Below are 14,267 nucleotides of genomic sequence, written 5' to 3'. Positions count from 1 at the left end.
TTGTTGTAGCTAATTCCAGGGAGGGTTTGACCTCCAGGCCAAGTGGCTATGAGAATCAGCTGTGTCAGCAGTGAGAGAACTTCTGTCCTCTAGGGAGGTGCTAATCTAGCCTTTGCCTGAGGCTATCCGGCAAATGCCTCTGTGCAGGGCTTGGGTGGGGCGGGTCGCACAGGATCAACAGGGTGGGCTGGAGAGAGCAGTTATGGCGGCTCTCAGTCCTGTCCCCAGGGGCTCTGCCTCTCTGAGTCCCAGCACCCGCTGCAAAGCTCGGAGAGAAAGCTCACTCGCTCTGACCGAAGCCAGACAGTCCCGCTTCTTCCGTTTGAGTCTGGGTCCCTAAAGACTCGCCTGTATCTGGAGCTCAGAGTCTGCGACTCCCTCCCGATTGAAAACAACAACGGCGCCCTCCGCCGCCAGCCCACTCCGCGCACTCCGCACCTCAGAATTTGACTTTCAGCACTGCGCCTCCTCTGAGTGTCCGTATGCGTTTCTCTTTCCTCCTAGTTGTAGGACTTCCACTCAGCCAGCGTTCCTGTGGTTCTGGGTGATGTCCCTTCCGTCTTTTAGTTTTACTTTTGAAGTAGTTGTTCAAAGCAGCAAACTCCGGCGTTAACCTATGCCGCCATCTTGGTTCTCCTCCTCCTCTTTTTAGTTCTGTTTTGAAGAGGAACTTTTGAGAATAAAGCTAATGAAATGTGAAGGTTTTCTGTCACTAGCTTAAACTAAAGAAATCAGTATATGTATATTGAAGAGTATTAGGTCTGTTTACGAAGAAATTAAGTCTGCTGAGCCAGTAATTCTCCTGGGAATTTACCTTAAATTTTGCAGAAGAAAAAGGAGCTATTTTATAGAAAGCATTATCTATTTTTTTAAAAAAGTAAAACCACATACAACAGTATAAGAAGAATTGTATAAATTATGATGTAGCACCTTAATGTACCATTGTGTAGCAGTTAAAAATAAATGACTATTGAAATTGATAGCTGGTATGCTAAATGAAAAAATCAGAATGTGTTGTTGGATTTAAACTAACACAAAAGTTAAATATTTTTTTTGCTTAGAAGAAAGTATACTAGGAATATTATCAAATAGACTGTTCAAAAACTCTTCAATTTCTATTCTTTGCATAGTCTCTTCAAATTTTAAAGCATTTATTTCATCCTTTTGGTTGGTTGGTTGGTTTAATCCCTGTCCTTTAATTTAGGACCTAGAGTGAGGATTTTTTTTTTCCCATTGCTTACAATGAAATCTGACATGAAAACTGTCTATTCTGTTCATTTTAATGTTAACATTGTTGTTCGAGTCATGCTATTTTGTGTCTCTAAAGAACTTTAATGATGATCTAGTCTAGTGGTTTTCAATACTTTTTTAAACTGATGAATACTATCTTTAACTACATCTTACTTAGAAGCCTGATAATGTAAATAAAAGCAGGGTGCTCTTGTTTAAATGACTCGATTCCTTTCTTCCCTTTGCTAGTTCTGTGGCACCATTTCCCTTGTAGTTCATTTCCTACACTTGTTAAGTGTATAGTGTTTTATCTCATCTAAGACAGCCGTCATTTCCTTTCCTCCTTACTCCTTCACTTTTATTAATTTGTTCATCTTACAGTAAGGAAGTTGAACTACATCATCAATTCTCAATAGTCCTAAGGGCTGTTTTCAGATTTCATGTTCCAAGATTCTTATATATGCCCTTAACCATTTCACCATTGGGTAAGCCTTTGTTTACTCATAGAAGTGTGTTGGAATAAGAAATATTTAAGAAACATTGAAATGTAAATGATTTCTATTTTTTAATGAAAATTTTCAAATAAGCAGCAAAGGTGAAATGATTTTATTAGTGAGTATCTGTATACCTACTACCTAAATTCTACAATTAATATTTTACTATACTTGTTATATTATGTCTGTTAACCTATACAAAATTCTTTTTAAATAATTTATTCTGTGACTAGTTATTGGGATAATGGTTAATTTTAGTAGATCTTGAACCATAACGTTTCAGAGGCTTATTCAGCACTAAAAAGCTAGAACTTATTTAAATGAACTTATAAACTCTTAAATTACCACCTCTTCCAGATCACTTCCTACCTCCATCCCTTTAAAATTTTCTAACAATAGAGTAAGGCAGAGCTTGGAAATGAAAAAAAAAAAAAAAATGAAGTAGTAGAAGAAGAAGAGTTGGTAAAGGTGGTAGAGGATATGTTTTATTGACTTGAAATACCTAAATGTTTGGAAGATGCTCTATAATAAAATATCCTTGTGATTTAGGTGATTTATCTTTGGTCCAATGGGCATGGTCTACTAAATGGCCTTCTTTTTTCTTGATTGTATAGTGGTCAGTGAAAACATTTAAAACAAATATTATCTGATTTGATATTTTAGGAGGGGGTTCCTGAGGAGACAGATGACTTTGGGGAGTTTCGAATGAGGGTATCAGACCTGGTGAAAGACTTGATTTTCCTGATTGGGTCTATGGAGTGTTTTGCTCAGGTAAGCCCACTCGGAGATTCTCACCAGTTTTAATGATCACTTTAATTCTGTTCACTTCTGTGTCTTCTATAAATGTTCCATTTTTTTCTTCAATCTCAATGGCTAAATAGGACAGTAGATATGCAGGTGCCTAGCACACTGCCTGGCATATAGTAGCTATGTTTATTTACTATCTTACAAGCCAATTACAGTCTGTGGATGGTTCAGTTATAGTTTGCTCTGTGACGCTTGCTAATGAGAGCTGTTCTACTTGTCCAGCTGGAGTGGAAGATCATAGATAAACCTTAAAGCCCTAAGATACTTATAGGGAATTTGGACCTAGCCAGGAAAAATAGCAAGTTTGTATGCTTTAATAATTATGTATCAACTCCTGGCAACTCTTTCAGTTATTTGGCATTGTCTTTTGTCCATACTTATGGTTAGGTTCCTGTGCAGTTTCATCCCAGAGGTGATTTTACTAGAGTAGAAGAATCATAGTCCTGTGGTTTTCCTCACAATCAGTGAGTAACACTTTACCTCATAAGATTGCGATCATCACCATTCCACATCACTTAACATTAGCATAAGTTCAGGTGGCTTTCATATTGCTTGATCACACTCTTAAGATCTGAAATAATACTTTTGATGCTTTGTCAGCAATATTGAACTAACCTAATATTTTTGTGACCCATACATTTTGTGTATTTTGGGGCATAATCTGATCTAGAAAGTGTTAATAAAACTATAACTATTTTTCTTTATATTAAGCAAAGCGTGTTTATTGACCTAACTACAAAGGGTTGGGGATTTTTAAAAAGGAGTATAAAATCCCTACATCACAGGCAGATGACCTGTGTTCAGATTTCAGTTCTCTCACTGGCTCCATGGTTTTGAGCAAGTTACTTATTCTTTTGTGTGTGTGTGTGTGTGTGTGTGTGTGTGTCTGTGTGTTTTAAATCCTTATCTGAGGACATGTTCACTGATTTGGGAGAGAGGAGAAAGGAGAGAGAGAGAGAGAGCGAGAAACATCGATAGGTTGCCTCCAGTACACACCTTGACAGGGGATCGAACCCGCTATCTAGGTACATGCCCTGACCTGGAATTGAACCCGCAACCTTTTCATTGTACAGGTTGACGCTCCAACTGTGCCATCTGCCTGGGGCGGCCAGTTACTTATTCTTCTCCAGATCTCAGTTTACAAATTGGACATAAATCATCAGTGTTGTTCAAGATATTTTCTGTGGAATACCAGTCCCATGAGATATTCTTTGGCAAAAAAGGATCCATCATCAATTAAAATGGGGAAATTACTTAAATGATATATTAAAGGCTCTGTGAAGTCCTATAACAACAGTTTTGTCTTCCCTAGCAGTGTCTTCTATTTGACTGCAAAAATCTTATTTAGATTAACACCCAGTCACATTCCAGATGGATATACCCTGGGAAATTTCTGGACATCTCTGAATATTCTGCTTGGTCTCTCCCCACCCCCTCTTGTTTGGACATGGTATTGTGATAGGTGCCTTTAGACAGCTACATTCTAGGAATTCAATCTGTACTACTAGTTTGATGTAGTCAATAGAAATGTAAAGCCAGTGCATATATAGAGACTTTATATTGTGTCTCAATTTAAGTGTGTTTATGTATTTATCAGTTGTTATCAGGACCAGGAAAAGACACTCATTAATATGTTTTGTTTTTTCTATAATATTCATTCTGTGGGGGCAGACAGTAATCTTGGTATATCCTTGGGGACCTAAATGGGTTTATTTTAAATATTAAATTACTAGTTACTTATAGATTAATAATTAGTGAAACTGTGAAAAATGAAAATCATATTCTTCTCTGACTCGGAGAGATAATTCAATTTAGAAGTCAGGGCCTGGATTTATTGTAACTAACAGGGTTTTTGTTTTGTTTGTTTTGGAATTCTATTCTGTTTTCCTTTTAATGGATCCATAATCCACCTCTTCTTCTCTAGTTATATTCTACTCTGAAAGAAGGCAACCCACCCTGGGAGGTGACAGAAGCGGTTCTCTTTATCATGGCTGCTATAGCAAAGAGTGTTGATCCGTGAGTGTCTAATAAGTCTTTTGCTGGGAACTCTTATCAAAAGAAGGAAAATTACACCATTTTTCTCATGTGTTATATGTTTGGAAACTCTTAGAACGTCTTCTATAATTGCTGTCTAATCTTCTGACTTCTAGAGTCTAGTCCAGAGTCGTATGCATTGCTAATATCCAGGTTTTAACCACATTTCCCAAAGTAAAAATTATTTTGTTCTTGATGCTAAAATGCTGATTTATTTTTCTAACCGAGGTTCCTTTGTGAAAGTTGGTATAATCAAAAATACTATTCTCCTTTTTTTTTTTGTCTTAGTCATTTGTGAGTTTCAGAGAGGCAAGGCATAGGTACCATTTTACCTAAAAGAGTAGCAAAATCTAAAATGCAATTATTTTTGTTATTGCTTAGCATAGAAATTCTATTTATGATTTTAACATGGATTCCTAAAAACAGATTACTTTGTGCTGTGAGTTTATAAATTGGTGTTAATATCTGTCTGGTTTTCTTGTATTAAGATCAGATACCTCTACAGTTGAGTTCTCTATCCAGGGCCTTGGTTGGAGAGATGGTTAAGGCATGTATTTGTAAAAAGTACAGTGTTTCTTTTTTATTTGCCTTGCAGGGCCTAGTCAACTAAATCTTATATTGTTTCTAATTTAGTAAATATTCAAGGACACAATATAGGTTTGTTTTTCTCTATTAAGAGGTTCTGGTCCTGAATTACATTCTATTCTATTTGCTCTTAAACCTATTTTGGTGTCATTTGCAAACTTCAGTGACAGCCTGAAGATTATTAAAAATCACTAATATTTTAACTGACACGTGTTGGTGTGAAAAAAGGTAAGAGTATCAGTAATTACCTTAGTGTCCCTGGGAAACATAAAGCATAAATGAGATAAGATTTTATTTTGTTTTTTATTTATCCACATCACAAGCCATCTGCATGAGTGTAATTTTTTAGTGTATATAAAGGACTTACTATCAGCAGGGAGTGCTCTTGCTCAAAATCATAATATTATTTACATTTTAAACATCTTTTATTTCTGGATTATGTCCTGCCACTTTGGAGGCATCCTCACTCTGCTTAAATAACTTTAGCTGGCATTGGGGAGTGGGGGGAAAAAAGATAAGAAAAAGGAAAAAATAAATCCATGGAGTTGTGGAACGTACTTATTTAACTTTATTTTCCTTTACCTGTTCTTGCAGCTTGTGTTCTTTTTGTTTGTTTGTTTATGTTATATATCATGTTTATTGATTAGCTAATATTGTACCAGCCTTGCATCCCTGGAATAAACCCCCCTTGGTCATGGTGTATGATCTTGTTAAAATATTGCTGGATCTGATTTGCTAATATTTTGTTGAGAGTTTTAGCATCTGTGTTCATCAGGGATATTGGCCTGTAATTATGTTTCTTAAGCTTGTATTCTTCTTGTTCCTTTAGTTAGTGAATTGGCCCACTCATGCTTAACTGTTCTTAAAGTTTCTAGTATCCAGCTATAAGAAATCTTTTGGAGAATAACAATTAATAAAAAGTGGTCTACAAGAAATATTCATTCATTTACTTAGCCATTCAGCAGTATTTATTGAGTGCCCACTATGTGCCAGGCACTGTTCTAGGTGCTGCAGATATAGGAATAAATAAAACAGATTCTTTAAATGAAGACATGCATCCATAGTAAATGCCTGCCTCTCTAGTTTGAAGAGCCTTATTTGGTAGCAGAATGTGTCTTTAGACACTGGCATTCAAAAGATTAAGGAGCAGTGTGCTTCTTCTGAAACAGTTATATCTTCCATTTCTTCTCTCCCCCCCCCCCCTTTTCTTAGGATTTAAAAACCTTTCATCTCAGGTGTTAATTACTTTTATCCAAATGGTTAATTATTTAGAAAGAAGCCCTTTAGCAATGATTTGTATCATTGCAGCCTGTTTCTTGGCCAAAACCTAATCTCTGAAATCAGTAACTCTGAGTGCTTGCTTTCTGTACTCAGGGAGAACAATCCAACGCTTGTGGAGGTCCTAGAAGGAGTTGTCCGTCTCCCAGAGACTGTACATACAGCTGTGCGATACACCAGCATTGAATTGGTTGGAGAGATGAGCGAAGTGGTTGACCGAAATCCTCATTTCCTTGGTATGTGTGAATTCTCCCCTCAGCCCCTGCTGCATCTGATTTTTCTGATTTTCTTCCTTTCTCTTCTGTTTGCTCTTGTTTTATTGCTTTCTCATATTGCTAGGTAGAATGTTTCTAGGCACTGAAAGTAAATATTTTATGAGTTATTCCTTAGTTGACTTGCTTTATAGAAATTCACCTTTATAATCCATTTTCTTGGAACACTTATATTTTGTAAAAAATGGAACATGAATTAATTCTTCCAGAAGTGCTAAAGATCCATCTGCATGTTTTAAGGCCTTTATAACTATAAAGAAGCGAGTATAAAAGTGTCAGTTTTAGATAACTATCATTGTTCTTATTAATGTCAGCTATTTTTACAAAGTGATTTACCTGTGAGTATAATGGTAGCTCTCTGAGCTTTACATTCTTTCTTATATTCTTAACTAGAGGCCTGGTGCACAGATTCGTGCACCGGAGGGGTCCCTCGGACTGGCCTGTGGGGACTGGGCTGAAGCCAGCTCTCTGACATCTCCCAAGGGGTCCCGGATTGTGAGAGGGCACAGGCCAGGCTGAGGGACCCCCACTGGTGCACATATAAGATCTTTGGTTAATCTCTTTCTGCCCTCTTCCCTTCCCCGCTCCCTCTGCGATTCATCAGTCTGTTCCATGTTTCCATGCCTGTGGTTTCCGCTCCTGCATTGAGCGTCTACCCCCTGGTGGTCAGTGTGCATCATAGCTACTAGTCCACCAGTTGGCCAGTTGCTTAGGCTTTTATATATATAGATCCTTGGATGGTCATATCCACCAGTGGTTTTTAAACTGTGCTCTGTGAAGCACTAGCAACAAGAAGCAATTAATTGTCCATGAGGAAAGAGATGGGAAGATGACTAAGACTCAGGGCTTCCAGACACTGTGTCAGTGAGATCAGCTCCATTTTTATGTTTTATATATTGGGGTTTGAACACCATTCATTTTTAAAAATGGTTCTTTTGCTTTAAAAAAAGAGAGAATGTAAACATCTATTATAGTAAACAAGACATTTTCCTTGAGTTTCAAATATGTAAACTTCACTGTATGGCTTTTTTCCTTAGACCCTGTATTGGGCTATTTGATGAAAGGCCTGTGTGAAAAGCCTCTGGCTTCTGCTGCAGCCAAAGCCATTCATAACATTTGTTCTGTCTGCCGAGACCACATGGCTCAGCACTTTAATGGACTCCTGGAGATTGCCCGTTCCCTCGATTCCTTCATGTTGTCTCCGGAAGCTGCTGTGGGCTTGTTGAAAGGTATTTACTTACGATATTAACCAGGAGCAGTCTCTTCTAAGCCACTTCTGGGGGTTATTGGTCATAGTCATATCCTGGTTTTTCAGTACCAGTTTACTTAGTGATGGGGGAAAGTGACTTTTCCATTCAGAGGGAAGGGTGTTGATTATGTGTACATACATATGTGTACAAATGGCCAAGAGGGTCCTGGTCCCTTAATGTTCTTTAACCATTAACTGATCAGCTTACACTGAGTGATTGCCTATCTGGAGGCAAACAGCCAGAGTGATGATGAAGCTCAGAGTAATAGAACTAGAGATATTATGGCTAGGGAAGAAAAGACTTAGAATAGACTTTAAACATGATGGCTGTTTTTAAATATTTGAAAGATTGTTATGAAAACATGAACATTTATTCTATGAGTGATTAACTGTTGACAGTTTATTGACTCTTAGAAAGAAAATGCTTTCTAACTAAACTTTCTGAAAACAAATGACTGTGAGATAGTGAAATCCTTACAACTGGTAGTTGAGAAGGTATGGGAGTATATCAAATACAAAATTGGGTAATAGGAACTGTACAGCATTTTTTAAGCCAATGTGAGTGGCAAACAGTCTGGCAATATTGGATGACCTTATGTGTGAGCTAGCTCTGTCCTTTCTCACCTCTATGACTAGATTCCTTACCAGCCAATATACCTGCGTTGTTTCAAAGACAGATTTTGTAGCATGGGTTTTTGTTGTTTCCCTTTATAGGCATAGATAATAAGATATTAAATCAGAGTCATATATTCTTCATAACTACTACTGTGGTTATTGTTGCTATCTTGTCATTTTCTAGAAAGATTTAACCTTTATGCTGAAGTGACATCTGACCTATAATAGAATGTGGTATCCCAGTTTTCAGTGGTATTCTTGTCTAGACATAGAAAACTGTTTTTAGTTACAATCTGTTTTGTAGGAATGAATTAAAAGAAACAATTATATTTAAGTTAGATTTTCATCTAAAATCTAATTTTAAACAAAAGTCTATACATCCATGGCTAATAGCCTGTTAGGAAGAGTCATTCCGTTTTTTATTCTCATTTGAAGATTTATGGATTGATTAGAGACCCAGTGCACGAATTTGTGCACCAGTGGGGTCCCTTGGGATCAGGCCCAAACCGGCTCGTCGACATCCCCTGAGGGGTCCCGGATTGTGAGAGGGTGCAAGCCAGGCTGAGGGACCCCGCTGGTGCACAATTGGGGCCAGGGAAGGACGCGGGAGGTTGGCCAGCTGGGGAGGGACCGCAGGAGGGCTCCAGGGCGTGTCCAGCCCATCTCGCTCAGTCCCGATTGGCTGGACCTCAGCAGCAAACTAACCTACTGGTCAGAGCGTCTGCCCCCTGATGGTCAGTGCACGTCATAGCGAGCAGTTGAGTGGCCTTAGCACATCATTAGCATATTACACTTTGATTGGTTGAATGGATGACCAGATAACCAGACACTTAGCATATTAGGCTTTTATTATATAGGATTACTGTTTTGTTGAATGAAATTTTAGAAGATGAGAGATAGTCAAGGAATTTGGGCCAAGAAGGGACATTGTCTAACACATCATACTTTGAGTTTGGGGGGTGATGCTTTCGCAGTTGATGGGCATTGTGAAAAGAGGGAAGCCAAGTCTCCACTTTAACCTTAAACTACCTCCTTTTTTTTTCTTTTCAAATCTATCTTATTAGAGCCCCAAATTAAGATTTCATTTGGGGAAAAAGTAAGGAAAGGGGCTTTTGCAACTATTTAAAAACAACAAAAGAGGCAGGCTTAACTACTACTATTCTGTTCAAAGCACTCATTTTATAGGTAAAGAAATTGATGCCCAGCAAGAATGCTTTAACCCCGTTCATAGATTCTGTTATGGTAGAAAAGAATTAAATCTCTAATTTCAGCCCATTCTTGTAAAAAATATATTATGTTTATATTTCTTCAATTTCTCTGATGATAAAAATTGCCTACGGTACTTATCAGAAACAAAGGTTTTCTATGACCTACTAAATCAGAGTCTCTGGGAAGTTTGAGAGCTATTGTACTGTGCTATATAAAAATAGCTTTGGATCCTACCAGTGTTGCTCAGTGGTTGAGTGTTGACCATGAACCAGGGGGTCAGGGTTCGATTCCTGGTCAGGGCACGTGCCTGGGTTGCTGATTTGATCCCCAGTAAGGGGCATGCAGGAGGCAACTGATCAATGATTTTCTCTCATCATTAATGTTCCTCTCTCTCCCTCTTCCTTCCTCTAAAATCAATAAAAAATATTTTAAAAAAATAGCTTTGGTATTGGTTTTGTGGAGGAGATTTTAAGTCTTTAAGGAATTGGAAGGGGAGATAAATTTAAACATTTTTAAACCAGTAGGCTGCTATTAAGAAAAACTGACCATCAGTAATAAACTATTGCAATTTATAAAAACAGTGCTGATCTTTTTGAAAGAATAGGACCAATCAGGCTTTTCTGTTAACCACATGCTGTAGACCAATGAATAACCTCAATTCAATGTTTATTTTCTTCATCTGTACCTTCCTTTGTCTCTCAGGGACAGCACTTGTTCTAGCCAGATTACCGTTGGAGAAGATTACTGAATGTCTTAGTGAACTATGTTCTGTTCAGGTTATGGCATTGAAAAAGGTGAGTTCGTTTAAGTAAGGGGGTGTGAAACAAATTAACATATTTACATGTTAGAAAGGAAAAGTCAAAATTATAATTTACATGTGATCTTTTATCTATGTAGAAAAGCCAAAAGAATGAACTGAAAAATTTTCTTTTTCTTTCTTTTTTTTTTAATGAACTGAGAAGTTTTTAAAATTAATAAGTCTATTGAAGTAGCTGCATGCACAGAAGTATTTAAAAATGAATAGATTTTCACTAATGTCAGTAATACCATTTAGAAGATGTAATGGGAAAAATACCATTCAAGTTAGCAATCAAAACCATAACCTACCAAGTTTCCTCGAAGAATATGTAAAGATGGCAGTTCTTCTCAAATTACATGTACTAGTATAGTGCAATAACAGCAAACATACTGATAGGATTTTTAGGAGAACATGACAAAATGATTCTGAAGTTCACCCCTAATGATATAATGGTGGAAATTTTAGGAAAGAAGAATAAGGGGCAACTTGCCTTATCTCTTAAAATATAAAGCTAAAAATAAAAAAAGAAAGAAAGAAAAACAAAAAAATATATATAAAGCTAAAGTGGAATGTGAATATAATATAGATTACATAATACATAACCATATATAAACTATATTTTAATATATAATTTCTATAATGTCTCAATCATAATACAAATAAATAAATGGAAAAAATTAAATTATGTTTTCCTTTCCACAGTGAATATATATTAAAATGTTAGTAATATATAGTCTTGGCCAGGATGCAGTGATATGGAAGAAAGTAATTTGACAATATGAATTAAAAGTTTGCACCATTTAAGTAACTTTACAGAAATAGACAGAGATTGAGACAGAGGTTGATATGTAAGGGTGTATGTTGCAGTGTTTGCTGTAGGTTTGTATGTGTAATGACTGTTAATGTCTGTCTCTTCAGCTGTTGTCTCAGGAGCCCAGCAATGGTATATCCTCAGATCCCACTGTGTTCTTAGATCGTCTTGCAGTAATATTTAGGTAAGAACTGAGATTCTAGATGTTTGTCTTGGGTTAAAAGCACAAATGAGACCCTTGTGTATTGAAGTAAGCTAGTGGTTGTTTTGTTTCCCTATAATCTCCTTTGTCAGGATACTTAATTAAGATCATTGCCTGAAGTCTTGGGCAAAGGCAAATTCTAAGAACTTGTTCTTGGTGGACCTTTGTCAAAAGACTCTTTTTAAAAACTGTATGGATGGATGTACTTTATTGAACCAATCCCCTACTGATGGACATTAGGTTGTTTCAACTTAATCTACAAACCTCACACACATCATTGCACATGTGCAAGAGTATCGACAAAGGATAATTCCTAAAAATCACAGTTAAAGGATATTTACCTTCATAATTTTGGTGATTTTATGAAAATGCCCACAATAGAACTTGTACCTGTCCTGTACTCCCACCCACTATGTCAAATAATTTTACATCAGAGAAATATGATATGAAAGGTAGAAAGCAGTATGTAAAATTAGGTTGCTACCCCCTCAGCTATAGTTTCATTATCCCTAAGGAATCAAAGACTTCATGGAGGAAAAAAACTTCATTTCCTTCTGAGCCACTAAGATAAGTGCACCCAAATCAGTTAGAAGCAAAATTCCTAAAATGGACCCTCAGCACCCAGGAGCTGGTGATGTCAGCACTCGCAGAGCAGGGCAATGAGGACCGAGGCTTCCAACTTGCAGTGACCTTGGGTGATGGCAGGCCTCATTATGAAGCACAGTCATGGGTGCTGAAGTCATGGGTCTCAGGGTTGGTGGGGTCCCACTCGAGAGTCCACCTGAAAGGCCACTGTGGGCAATGGCCTGGGAGAAACTGGGAACCTCCGTGGATTTTCTCCACAGGATAGGGTTTCCGAGTCCCAGACAGGGAAGACAGGGTCGCATGTCCCTTGGGGAGACTCATAGTCTGCCCTTCCCACCTGACCTTCCCCAGTCTGCTCACTCTGGGTCCATGGGTCATGTGACATGGTCCAGGGAGGGAAAGGGTGTCAAAAGACCCTTTAAAATGTAATTAATTCTGGTCTCTAGATCAGTGATTCTCAAACTTAAACATGCTTCAGAGTCACCTGTAGGACTTATCAAAACACAGATTGCTGGGTTCCATCCCTGATTGTCTGATTGATTGGGTCTTGGGTAGAACCTAAGAATTTACATCCTATATAATAATCCTATCTAATAAAAGAGAAACATGGTAATTAGCGTACATCCGCTACCCTTCCCATTGGCTAATCAGCGAGATATGCAAATTAACTGTCAGCCAAGATGGCAGCCGGCAGCCAGGCAGCTTGAAACTAACATGAGGCTTGCTTGCTTCAGTGACAGAGGAATCCAACGTTCCCCGCCTGCCTTGCCGGCCTCTGAACTTGCAGTTTGAAACATCGTTATAAATATAGAAGCTAAACAAAACCCCAGAAACCTGCTTTCAGCCCGCCGGGATCTCAGAGCTGGAGTTGATACAGTGTTTCGATAATAGAACCCAAACAAACCAGATACCTGCTTTCAGCAGCAGAAGCCTCAGAGCTGGAGCCAGAGCTAAAGCTGGCGTAAGAATAAAAAAAAGAAAAAGAAAAAAAGGAGCAGTTCGGAGCTTCAGTCACCCACCAGCCTGAAAACAGCCCTCAGCACCTCACCCAGGCTGGCCAGGCACCCCAGTTGGGACCCCCACCTTGATCCAGGACACCCTTCAGGGCAAACCAGCCGGCCCCCACCCATGCACCAGCCCTCTCTCCTATATAGTAAAAGGGTAATATGCCTCCCAGCACTGGGATCAGCGGAACTGAGAGGCCTCCCGGCACCGGGATCAGTGTGACAGGGGGCAGCACCCAAACCTCCTGATCGCCCTCTGGCTCTGTGTGTGACAGGGGGCGGGGCCACAACCTCCCTATCCGCCCTGCTCTGTTCGTGACAGGGGAAGGCGCCCCAACTCCCTGATCAGCCCTGCTCTGTGCCTGATAGGGGGGAGCTCCCCAACCCCCTGATCGCCCTGCAGCTCTGTGTGTGACAGCGTGCGGCACCCCAACCCCCCCTCCCCCACGGGCCCTGTTCTGTGTGTGACGGGGTAGAGCCATAACCTCCCCATCGGCCCTGCCCTGAGTGTGAGAGTGGCGGTGCCCCAACCCCCTGGTCGGCCCTGCTCTGTGGGTGATAGAGGGCGGCTCCCCAACCCCCTGATGGGCCCTGCTCTGTGTGTGACAGGGGGCAGCGCCCCAACCCCCTGATTGGCCCTGCTCTGTGCATGACGGGGTGGCGCTGCAACCTCCCCATCAACCCTGCCTTGGGTGTGACAGGGGGCGGTGCCCCAACCCCCCAATCGGCCCTACCCTGAGCATGACTGAGGGTGGCATTGCAACCTCCCGATCCGCCCTGCTCTGTGCATGACAGGGGGCAGCGCCCCAACTCCCCAATCGGCCCTGCTCTGAGCCCCACCAGGGGCTGCACCTAGGGATTGGGCCTGCCCTCTGCCACCCGGGAGCAGGCCTAAGCCAGCAGGTTGTTATCTCCCGAGGGGTCCCAGACTGTGAGAGGGCACAGGCCGGGCTGAGGGGCCCCCCCTTCCCCCCCGAGTGCACAAATTTTTGCGCACCGAGCCTCTAGTCCTATATAATAAAAGGTTAATATGCAAATAGACACAATATCAGAACCACCAGTCGCTATGACGCACACTGACCACCAGGGGGCA

At 39.8% G+C, this 14,267-nt stretch overlaps 1 protein-coding gene across 4 annotated transcripts in view; it reads left to right on the top strand.

Annotated features, from left to right (window-relative positions):
• Window positions 1-14,267, top strand: part of TNPO3 (transportin 3) — a 111,246-nt gene that overhangs the window by 64,799 nt on the left and 32,180 nt on the right. For all 4 annotated transcript variants that reach the window (XM_059711751.1, XM_059711752.1, XM_059711753.1 and 1 more), the window contains 6 exons: window positions 2,388-2,495; window positions 4,456-4,547; window positions 6,525-6,664; window positions 7,738-7,929; window positions 10,476-10,567; window positions 11,491-11,567. In XM_059711751.1, the coding sequence (XP_059567734.1) occupies window positions 2,388-2,495; window positions 4,456-4,547; window positions 6,525-6,664; window positions 7,738-7,929; window positions 10,476-10,567; window positions 11,491-11,567 (701 nt within the window). The remainder of the gene's footprint in view (window positions 1-2,387; window positions 2,496-4,455; window positions 4,548-6,524; window positions 6,665-7,737; window positions 7,930-10,475; window positions 10,568-11,490; window positions 11,568-14,267) is intronic.

The sequence above is a fragment of the Myotis daubentonii genome, chromosome 10 (assembly GCF_963259705.1).
Source record: "Myotis daubentonii chromosome 10, mMyoDau2.1, whole genome shotgun sequence".
Classification (NCBI taxonomy): domain Eukaryota; kingdom Metazoa; phylum Chordata; class Mammalia; order Chiroptera; family Vespertilionidae; genus Myotis; species Myotis daubentonii.
The sequence above is the reverse complement of the archived record's forward strand: the minus strand, read 5'-3'. Positions and strand labels throughout refer to the sequence as shown.